The sequence below is a fragment of the Acinonyx jubatus genome, chromosome C1 (assembly GCF_027475565.1).
Source record: "Acinonyx jubatus isolate Ajub_Pintada_27869175 chromosome C1, VMU_Ajub_asm_v1.0, whole genome shotgun sequence".
NCBI lineage: Eukaryota > Metazoa > Chordata > Mammalia > Carnivora > Felidae > Acinonyx > Acinonyx jubatus.
Genome location: NC_069381.1, coordinates 159,769,911 through 159,781,931, shown reverse-complemented (window position 1 = coordinate 159,781,931; position 12,021 = coordinate 159,769,911). Strand labels below are relative to the sequence as shown.

The window sequence follows — 12,021 nt, the reverse complement described above, 5'->3', positions numbered from 1 at the left end:
CCACACACAAATGACCCAAACGGCACAGCACATACAAAGGAACCAACTGTTTGAGAGGCTGCTTGCAGGTGACAAATGATGGGGGGGCAGAGTTTTACCCAAGAAACCAGAAGTAATTAGAGCAGTCCGAAAAGAACTTTTAATCTGCTTAAAATAGGGAAAGGGACTAAGAACTCATTAAATAAGAGTAAAATATTCTTAAAAAGAGCAGGTAGATTTGAAAGAGAAACAAATAGAGTTTTTAGAAATAAAATTAGTATCTGGGAAAAGAAATACAAGCAATGTAAATAAACCCTAGGAAAATCAAATTATGGAATCTGGAATTTTAAGACTTGCTGAGAAGGTCAGATTATAAGAGCAAAGATACATTTGAGACATGATCTTTTGGAAATCGAATACTAATTTAATATTAAAGATCTTGTTCTGCCAAACAGTCTCACCTCACAACCTGCCAGTGTATCTCCAAAGCATCATCCTTTTAGTCTTAAAACTCCTTGTCTTTGCTTTGTCCCCTTGCTATGGAATCATTACCAGAGAGAAAAATACAACTAATGGCAATTCCTTTTTCCATTTGTCACTCATAAGACTTTGGGGAAATCAGCGTGGCTCTGGCTCCTTATCAAGAGAAGGGTGGATCCCCTTGCAATAATCTGGTTGTATAAATTTGCAAAATGAACATTATCAAAGTCTTTACAGCTTAACTCTTTGGGAGTGTAGTGTCTTTACTGTTTTGTCTCTCCTTATATAATTTGATATTCTGTGACAGTTTCATCATCATTTTCATTATTTTGGTCTCTAACAATTGGATGGTGTTCTTTAGACATTTGTTAACGTTGTATATGGAGATTATTATTCAGTCACTTTGACAGAATGTACTTGAAACTGTTTTTCTGGTGGTGGTACTGAGCTCAACTTTGATTTTTCATATCCCTCTTGTGCTAGTAGCACACATTTTTTAGATGACTAACTATAGTTTGGGGTATGGTTTGTAGCAATAGAATAGACATTTTTCTGCAAAAGGTAACTGGTCCCAATGGGGTTCAAACTTGTGATCTTGGCCTCATTATCACACTTTTGTAACCATAAGACCTAATAGATATATTATATGTATTTCAGTCTATAATCTTAAAATTGAGGACTATGTTTTCATTACTGAAGGCTTACTTCAAATATGTAATTAAAAATCACTTTGGGACATTTCTCACTTTTGTTTGATAGTAAAAGTAACAAAAGTAAAGCAGACAGCCAAAGAACCTAACTCACTTTTCATCTTCCCTGTGTTTTCTATGACAGTGAAAGTCACAAAAGTGAAGCTTGCAGGCAAAGAGCCTAACTCACTTTACGGAGAGTGCTCCGGTACCTTTTTCTTTTAGTGAGGCTATAGCAGGTCTGATGTCAGTCACTTTAGAGACCTTTAGACCTCAGTGCTCATTTATTGCTAAAATGTACCAGCTCTGCTTCTGCATTATGAAGATCATCTGTCAACACTTTGAGATATTCTCCTTTGTTATTAAGCTTGTGATGCTCTACACTGTCAGGTTTTTTGCCAATTATAGTTAAGGTACAATGGTGTATTCACTAGATCAAAGTCTCACATTGGCGGTAGAGGAATGATTTGTAAGTCTTTATTCATCTGAATTGTACAATAGAACACCTGAGGAATGCAAATAATCCCTCTGAGGATTCTGCAGGAAAGGCTGTTAAAATGACAGGGTAGAACTATTGTTATTCTGAATTGATGTTTTAGCCAAAGTAATTATTTCTTATCTTGTTGTTTCATAACAGTTCTGGTTTTATTAGTTATGTTGACCATATTTATGAAACAAAATGTGTATTATATTTTTATATTATCCTCTTACCTGGGCTTGTTTTATTTCATTTTCAATGAATACACACACACACATACATACACACACACACACACACGCTTGATTCTGACTTGTATAATAAACGTATGTTATTAAACCATATCGTTTGTTTGAATAGTGTAAGTCTGTGAAGTAACTTAGAATCTTATAATGTTCTTATAGGCAGAAGTATATCAATTTAAATTTTCCCTTTTTGGTGGCACCTGTCTGGCTCAGTCTGTGGAGTATGAGTGTGCAATTCTTGGTCTCGGGCTTGTGAGTTCGAGCCCCCCATTGGGTGTAGAGATTACTTAAAAGTAAAATCTTTAAAAATAGTAATAAAAATAAAAACAGATTTTTCCCTTATTTTCTTTAACCTGTCCTTCATAATTTTGGATAATAAAATATCTGGTTTGGATTTCTTATTTTAAAGGACACATACTTTATTCCAAAATAATCTTAGGGATTGTTCCATTCTTTTAGGATGTGACCAAAGGGAAAAAAAATTAAGATCAGAAACCACTGATAACATATTAAATAAGTAAATTATAGGTTAGCCTTATATAACAAACATGTACAAACTGCTGTATGTAAACATGTACATACTGTTGTGTGAATATTTCACTCCTTTATCCCATCCTAAATCCTACTCAGTAGGCTATATTCTTAATTTTATAATAACTCTGATCCCCTGTCATTTTCTTTGATAGGTGAGTTTTGATGAATTTGTGGTCCAGTTCTTGTGTTTCTAAGGTGGCATTTACATTGATTATTTAAAGGATACCTGCCACAATTTTTTTTGCCATAATAGCTATTAAAACCTTGGTCTAAATTTGGGAGACTAGTAGGGTTATGTAAGACTTGTATGCATTAACATTTTTAACATAAGTTTCTATGACATCTATATTCACTTCTATACTAAACCCTGTTCCAGAATCATAGGCATATAATCTATGATAATCTGAGAATGAAAATAGTAACTACTGTTATTATTAACAGTTATAATAATAGTAATACCATTTATTGGAGGCCAGGCATTACTTTTCTAGGTTCATTACAATATAATGTGTACTATAATTATCTCCATTTTTATAGATGAGGAAACTGAGGCTTCTTGGGGCACCTGGGTGGCTGACAGCTCAGAGCCTGGAGCCTGCTTCAGATTCTCTCTCTCTCTCTCTCTCTCTCTCTCTCTCTCTCTCTCTCTGTCTCTGTCTCTCTCTCAAAAATAAGTAAACATTATTAAAAAGAAAGAAAGAAAGTTTCAGTAACCTGCCCAGGAATTAAAAGCTAGAATCAGAACCTAGTTAATATATTCACTCTACTTCTTCATTTTCTAACTACTGCTTTGCCAGAATACTCCATGATTTGGAAGAAAAAGAAATCATTCAATAACATCCTTTCAGCAAACACTTGGTATCTATTCCCTAACTGATTTGGCTTTCTAAACCCTTTGTGATTAAAGGAATTTATTTCCTCTGCAGTTCCCTTATTTGTGGTCCTACAAAAGTGAGATTCGTTAAGAATGGTGTGCATATATAATCAACTAGGTTTGTAAATCTGTGTTTCTGGATGTGTTTGTCTTGATTAGCAGAACTCTCCCTCACAACCAGGTGTAACTGTAAGCTTTTGTTAGTCCCAGAGGGAACTGAACTAGGCATATAAATATCTGGGTGGAACCAATTATTTATTTGACAAAAACTTCACAATTAGCTGGCACTTTTTAGGTTATGGTTCCTATATAAACAGAACTTGACGTTTTTGCTTCTTAACATTTTACTTTGTAAAGTAAGGAAAATAATATAAATCATAAAATTGAGGTTTTCAAGGGCACAGGTGTTAATGCTGAAAAAATTTAGTGTAAGTTTAAAAAGTTTTATAATATTTGTGTAATAGTTTGTATTGAAAATGTGCTAAAGTAAAACTAGATTACAGTAAAATCTCATGGCGTCTACCTGAAGCAATTGCTGCCTGTTAATGCCTTGACCTTGGAAAGCTATACACAAAAAGATGGCATCATAAAACCGTGCAATTCTTATGAATATGTATGTGCTACTTGATAATAATGAATGTGGTACAGTCATGCATGCACTACAAGATAATGTTGTGCCCTTTTTTGTCTACAGGTTGATAAAAATTAAAGAGTGGGTGGACAAGTATGACCCAGGTGCCTTGGTCATTCCTTTTAGTGGGGCCTTGGAACTCAAGTTGCAAGAATTGAGTGCTGAGGAGAGACAGAAGTATCTGGAAGCGAACATGACACAAAGGTTAATTAGCATTCATTTTCCCTACACTTTATTATCAACTATTTCCTTGCAGTAATTTAATTGCTTGCGCTGATAGAATAATAAATGACAGAGTAATTACCATTATAAAGAGGGAATCTTCTCCTTTCTTTACCATGAGACAGAGTGAAAAGATTTATTTTAAATTAAGTTTTTAACTGTCATCTGTCATCTCTGTACAGTGTTTTAATTATAACATAGGTATTAGTTATGTATATTTTTGAGAAGGAATGATCGCCAAAACTCTTTCGTCATGTTCAGTGGGGGAGGGGAAAGGGTGAATCAGTTGCCTTAATTTTTTCTGAGTAACACTAATATATTGTTTAAACATTGGATTTCAGTCAAATAATGTTGCTTGCATGACCCATGTCCTGGAAATAATTAATATTGGAGGAAAATAGTTTTAGGATGGGTAGATCAAATTTTTCTTTTTTTTTATGGTAAACAGTTCGAAATGATACATTCAGACTAATATAATTAAAACCTATTTTAGAAGGGGTTTCAGTCCTCTTCAAGTGTATTATGAAAGATGAATGGTCATTTACTAATATCTTTAACATTTCTGCTTGAAATGAATAATTTTAGCTCTATACTGATCTCTGGCACAATCAACTTATATGTTGAGTGAATTTGTTTCATTTTATTTCAGTGCTTTGCCAAAGATCATTAAGGCTGGGTTTGCAGCACTCCAACTAGAATACTTTTTCACTGCAGGCCCAGATGAAGTACGTGCATGGACCATCAGGGTAAGATTCATACTTATTCATCAGCTATATCCAGTTCCACACTATTGAATTCAGATTGATATCACTGACTTTGAAGTTTGTCATGGTGGCGGTTAGCTAGTCATTACAGATGAGGTTTTTGTCCAGGATAACTTTAATTATTTGTGAGCTGCTGAACAGTGAAAGTGGAGCGGCATTGATTGAGGCAGGTAACAATTGATTCTGCCTATTACATAGTCTGAATTTCTTCATCCTGTAGAATCTGTCTACCCTCCTCCTGTGGTCAGAGATAAGACGCACCAGTATTGTGCTTGCTTAATCTGTGTGACTGGGTTTGTCTGCAGTGAAATTGATGTTGCTTTTCATTTTGTATTCGCTAAGTTTGTTTGGGTTGCGGGTGGTTCTTTCCTCCTTTGCTTTGCTCGGATTACATTTTCAGCAATAAAAGCAATATGACATCATTATGCTCTTCATAGATACACAGTTGGGCTCAAAGAGCTAAACTCAATGTGTAATAATTCATGCTTTTTTATTTGAATTCATAGAAGTGGTATTTATTTTTGCAATGTTATATATTCAGTCTTTCTTCTTTAAAAATGTGATATGTATTTTAAATATTGATGTATACTGATTACGACCAGAAAGAATGACTAATTTATTCCCAGAGGACAATAGAAACTGTGAACTGTAATGGCTTGCTTTTAAATGTAAATATATTGTAATATGGTAGTTACTACTTAAAAATATTTTGAAATATATGTAGTCCCAAATAGCATTACAGGATATAAAAATAATGTCATAACTTTTAGAAATACTCCTTGTCTTATGGATTCTTCCATTATGCTTTTTTTAGTATATGCTCCATGATAAATTTTAATGCTATTTTGATTTCTGTTTTCACTGACTATCATAATTTATTGTTAGATTTATTTTGATTTAATATGGGTAGAATCACGGAGGCAGTTCAATGTAATGTTCAATGTGTTGTGTGAATGAGATTCACTTTTTATTCCTTCTCCTCTTTGTAAAGAAATGTTTGATTGACTTCTAACCAAGGTCCTTTTATATAGACTAAGAAAATAATGTCAAAGCAAATCCAAGTTGGTAAACAAATTGCCACGGTTTATTTTCACTATATATTTTAAAGCCTTTAAACTTCCAAACTTAAGTATATGTAGCAGGAAAGATAACATGTTCTGGGCTTGAAAATGTGAAAGCTGGTTTATCTTAAGACTGATTGTAAGTATCCATGATTTAATGTGCTAAGATATTTAGTCAGGTAAGCATCAGTGAGTAGCCATATTAACCCAATACATCTTTTATTGTAAAAACTGTGCTTTATAGTGTCAGACTCCTTATCACTTTAACATGCTTTATTAAGCAGCCTTTAGGTCACCATTATTTCTCAAATTTCTTTCCATGGTTGTGTGTGTCTGGAATGTATGTCCTTGTAATTTAACATATGGAGTAATTATAAGACATTTTTCTTCCCATATCAACTTGAATTTTCCTTCCTGATGGTTAGAGGCAGCCTGTATTATGTTAAATGTTTGGAAATTTTATTACTGAAATTTTATGAGAATTTCAAAATTATTTGCTGAACATAGATTTTTATGATTTGTTGGAAATGTCTTTAAAAGGTCCCTTTGTATATTGATTTTTATATGTTCTTTAAATGAGCTGAAATTTTAAGGCTTTTTATCTTTTTTAAACCTTTGATAATTCAGCTTGAAAGTTACTTTAAAATCCTTATTTTTTTTCCACTGTGAAGAATAGAAAATCGAAATGAAACCTACACCCAAACTAGACCACTGCATCTAAATCAATAAAACTGGATGACTGTCAGGAAAAACAAAGCCATGCTTCTTTAATATCTACTGATCTGTCTGTGCTAAAATCTGCTGCACAGACAGTGCCCAGTGTTCACATTGGACTAATTGTATATCTGACATCTTAACTGTGATATTAAACTAAGTTTAAGTTGAACCCAACTGCAGATCAGAGAAAAGAAACTCTACGCTTACAATCAATCATCTTAAATGCAATTAGTTTTCTCTGGTCTTTCTTCTCAAAGAAAGGGACGAAGGCTCCTCAGGCTGCAGGAAAGATTCACACAGATTTTGAAAAAGGATTCATTATGGCTGAAGTAATGAAATACGAAGATTTTAAAGAAGAAGGTTCTGAAAATGCAGTCAAGGTAAGGAATTATCTTCTGGTTTCATGTTGTATAATTTTTACTAATATAAAAATACTCATTCAAATGAATGATAGCTGTCTTTTAAAATGTGTGTCAGGGTTTAGTATTCCTGTCAACTGATTGAAGAGCTGTTGCTGTTTACATGCTTTTAGATAATTTTTAAAATGTGTGAATTATCAGTATATATTTGTGGCATTTTTCTAAAACTGAAAATAAAAATAATTTTAAGTAATTATAAATAATTTCAAAGAATTTGTTCACTAATGGCCAAAGGAAAATTATACTGTTTACATTTGAATATCTAAAGTAAAAGTAGTATATATATGCTCATGATCAATTCAAGGAAAGAGACAGAAATGTAGTTAATCAAAATCTGTTCTTGCTAAAACTTCATAGTTGTACTTTTTTTTTTTTTTTTTTTTTTTAAGATCTTTGGGAATTTGATTTGCTTTCTCAACACTAGAGGGCAGGTCCAAAATCATGCTTTATTTTAGCTAATAAGTATAATTTGATTTGCAACCACTAACAATGAAGCAGTGCTTATACATGAATAATGATTTTTTTTTTAACGTAAATTCTGCAAGCTTAGTTTGGCTTTATTAGGTTTTACTTAGCAAAATCTAATACTGTGTCATCTGTAATTGATAAATAGGTCAAGTGATTAAACTGACATTGTAGGAAGGCTTCTTTATCTTTCATTTAATTCGGTATTTGAAGAATACCATAGAAAATATTAAGAAGTTTAAAAGGTCTCTCTTGTGTTTACTGTTTGGTAATTTGAAAGGAATGCAAAAAAAGTTTGTTTCAAGTTTAGTTTATTCTCATTGGTAATCATTGGAAAGATCATACTGGACAGCAGGACTTTAATAGAACTGTTGGGACCCCAGGAAGAAGAGGGAAAAATCTTGGTATAATTGGTTCAGTGTAGAGTGAGAGCCCCATTTTGATTTTTAAATGGAGTGAAAGAAGTTACATTTTATAACTAAACAAAGTCACTAACTTTTTAATGGTGTCATTTGTATTGATAGGTACACAAATACTGAGATTGAACTTTGTCAGGAATGCTAATCAGACTTGAAAAATCTCAGATTATTTTTCAACATGCTACATCATGTTGGCATGTGTATTTTTTCATGAAGTAAATATGATTAAGGATGTCTTTCTAGTACTAGAATTCAAGAACCGATGCTTCTTTTTTATATTCTGTAAACATGTTTTACCAATCCTTAATCAGTGTCTATGTTGTAATAAAGTTGAAGGATACATAAATTGGGAACGCTTCCTTGCACTATACAGAGAAACTTTATCATATATAATACAATAATATTTCTTGCTTGTAGAAATGCTTAACACTCACTGGAAGCTTTTATATTATAAATTAGAAAAGAATGACCTCTGGCTTTTCAGCTTAGAATACCATTAAGTATTTTATGTGGTTTTTCATCACCAAAACTAATATTTCAGAATTTGAACTCCAAGTAAAGCATTTATGAATTGCATTATGCTCTCTTTTCAACAAATATTTACTTGTATGTTATCAAGTAGGTTTTACGTTTGAGAGCAAGATTGTGTACGTGTGTATGTGTGTATATATATATATGTATTTCTAACACCAGTGCAGCATAACTAATTTAATGCCAGTGCTGTGAACTATATACTGAATAGCTCTGTGTGGGCTTTGTAGTCTACAGGGATATCACATTATTAGCAATCATATCTGCTTAGGCAAAGCTGGCTTCTACAGATGGCTGCTTTCAAGTGCAAATGAACTGGTTAGACGTGTCTTGTTTAATACATACTCAAGATTCACAAATGGGTATTGATTTTTTTTTTTTCAACCAGTGTTTCTGATAGCAGTGGAAATGGATTAAATGGTCTCTAGAGAATTTAAAGGAACACTGTCACCTTTAATTAGTAGTAAAGTTGAGTGGTAACAAAGTATATAAACTTACATTAATATGTCATGTCAATACGTATTTGATTTAAATTGTCTATACTGTTTTATAACAGGGGGCTTTAGATTCTCAAAATAAGTAGCATATGGCCTTCAATATATCACATGTCTTTACAGAAATCATGTGAATGTGGGTGTGTGTGTGTTTATGTGTATATCTATCTGTATCTTTTTAGAATGTTAGGGTATCTTGGTTTTTTGAAAAATGGTTCCATTTTAATAGCACATTGTTAGTAGGTGATTTTTAATAAGTAGTCTAGACATTTGAAAATATGCTTACTAGGGTTCTGTGATCTGGTTTGTTGATTTTAACCTCAGATATATGATCTCTGTTAGTGTTGTGTCTGATTAGTATAATTGTACTTGACTTTGAACATTCTTATCAACATCCTCAAAGAGAAGTACTAATCTTGTTGGGCAAAGGTTTCATGTTCTCAGTAAATTCTAGCAGAGAGAAAATACTTTGGAGAATTTTTCCCAAAAGATCCTTGAGTTCTCATTGTTGAGTGGTCGATGGTGGGGTCCTGTGGGACTGTGCCAGTTGTGTGCAGTGTTAAGTGTAGATGCTGAAGAGCCTGTTGTGCTTAGGGTGGAGTGTGTGTGCTGCACCTGGGGTGAACCTGGGTCCCTGGAACTGCTGCTTGTTTGTATTAGAATTACTGGCGGATTGCACTTGGGGATCTGCATGCCAGCAGGTGGAATCAGTTGCTTTGCCGACTAATTTACAAGTGGGAAAAATATCTGTCTTTGCAGTTCCAACCTGTTAGAGTCTGCTTGTAACTAGGGCCGTTAGTCAGTAAACTTCTTCGTGATGAATTTTAGTATACACTACTCTGGCCGTTGTCAAGACTAAATAAAAAAAATTCAAGGAAATAATTTAAAATCTGTACATTAAAATTGGTAATAGTCTCTCTTGTAGCAGACTCTTTGGCATCACCAGTATCACCAAATATTTTCCTTAAGCAAATAAAGTAGCTTCGAACTAGTTGTCTAGTCTTCCTGCCTGGTTTGATCTGTTTTGTTACAGTGACTTGCCGGATGTTTGCAGACACATCAGAAATGTACCATAAACAGCATGTAATGAAACTTAATGATATTGGTATAATTACATTTATGTACCAACAATTTAGTAGAGAATACATTATGATTATGTACATATGGAAAATCTAGTTCTGCCCAAATCAGGAAGACTTTGCTTCTCTCCTAGTCTAGTTTTGAACTTACATGTTTTCCCGTATTTCTTGTTGTGTTTAATATGACCCAAGAAGTAGAATACTTTTTGCATCTGCTGCTACCATTTACCTCATGTATTTAGTTTTAAAATAACCCATTTCCTCTCTATCTCCTCTTTACAGGCTGCTGGAAAGTACAGACAACAAGGCAGAAATTACATTGTCGAAGATGGAGATATTATCTTCTTCAAATTTAATACACCTCAGCAACCGAAGAAGAAATAAATTGTAGTTATTGTTCAGATAAATGTACAACTTCCAAAAAGGGATATGATTTTTTTAAATTAAAATTTCTGAAAACTGAGGGACAGATACAGTTGGGGGATGGGAATCTTCTAAAAACAGAATTATTTTTGTTTTAAAATTAAAATACTGTGTACCTCCAATGAAATGCAAGTTCACTAAATGTGAACAGCTTTGCTTTTCACGTGATTAAGACCCTAGTCCAAATTGTAGAGGCTTTTCAGGAACCATATTACTCTCATGATACTTCATTAATCTCCATCATGGATTCCAAGCCTGACACATTTGACAGTGAGGACAATGTGGCTTGCTCCTTTTTGAATCTACAGATAATGCATGTTTTACAGTACTCCAGATGTCTACACTCAATAAAACATTTGACAAAACCAGCCTTGGTGTGTTTGGGGATGTCTGTATTGACTGACTGTGGTGTGCTGAATGCGATACGGCACCTGGTGGTTGCTGATTACAGAATTTTAAGGCGTGTGTATGACACAGTAACTGGCAGTGTGGGGCAGCTGCAATTGTATCTTAAAAGTGAGTCTTTCACGGGAATCAGAAGAATAGTATACCAGGGATTTGTCTCAAGAAAGTTAATTAATTTGTAGATGGACATTTTTTTGAAAGATGATAGCAATGACGTTACAAAGGATAGACCATAGATAGACTGTGACCAAAAAGAAAATAATGCTGGAAACAAATTCTGCTTCAAAAATTAAGGGCTTTTTGGTGGTGGTTCTGATTATATTGAGGAGAGTATTCATTTTTAATGTTTCCTTTGAAATTATGGAATTACTGTGAAAACTAACCATTTGTGTCTGGTGGGTTACATTCTTGTTTCATTTCCGTAGTGAGTGTAAAAGTTCACTGCTAAAAAGATTAGACCTTGAAAACTGTAAATGTTCTTATATTTTCTATTAGAATATTTTAGGCTACTTGAAATTTTAGTATGTGTAAGTTAAGAACTTTCGGAAATTGTAGCAGAAAATTCTGAAAGAAAATAGTTTCAAACTTAGTTATTTGGAGACGTTTTGCCACTTAGCCTTCTCTTACGATGATAGTCTCAGAGTGTCCTCATCCCTGAGCCTCGCTTTCTTTCCCATGTTCACAGTCCTGCCAGACCTCCCTTTTCCCCGTCCATGTCCTTTTGTGATTTTCTATGATCCTAGCACCATTTCAGTGGAATGCAGGTTCACACTCAGGCCAGCCTTTGCCTCTACTATATTACTTTGTCACATTAAAGATAAGGAAGTACTAAAAACACACACACAAACTTAACACTGAAAGTTACTTAGTGTAGCACAAAAGGCAAGAAAAGAAGTGATTTTAAAGGAGATTTGGCTGGGCACCTGGGTGGCTGGCTCAGTCTTGGGTAAGCGTCCAACTCTTGACTTCGGCTCAGGTCATGATCTCATGGTTCATGAGATTGCCTCATGTCAGGCTCCCCGCCTGTGTTCTCTTAAAATAAATAAGTATTTTTTTAAGCATTTGGGGATTTAGCTATACAGAGGAAAGGATATTTAAAGAGTATTTGGGCA

The 12,021-nt window shown here is 33.8% G+C and overlaps 1 protein-coding gene across 1 annotated transcript in view; it reads left to right on the top strand.

Moving 5' to 3' along the window:
* Positions 1-10,872, top strand: part of OLA1 (Obg like ATPase 1) — a 170,168-nt gene extending 159,296 nt beyond the window's left edge. The window contains exons 8-11 of the mRNA XM_027055467.2: positions 3,974-4,114; positions 4,782-4,878; positions 6,932-7,054; positions 10,364-10,872. Of these exons, the coding sequence (XP_026911268.1) occupies positions 3,974-4,114; positions 4,782-4,878; positions 6,932-7,054; positions 10,364-10,465 (463 nt within the window). The 3' untranslated portion in view covers positions 10,466-10,872. The remainder of the gene's footprint in view (positions 1-3,973; positions 4,115-4,781; positions 4,879-6,931; positions 7,055-10,363) is intronic.
* Positions 10,873-12,021: the final 1,149 nt, after the last annotated feature.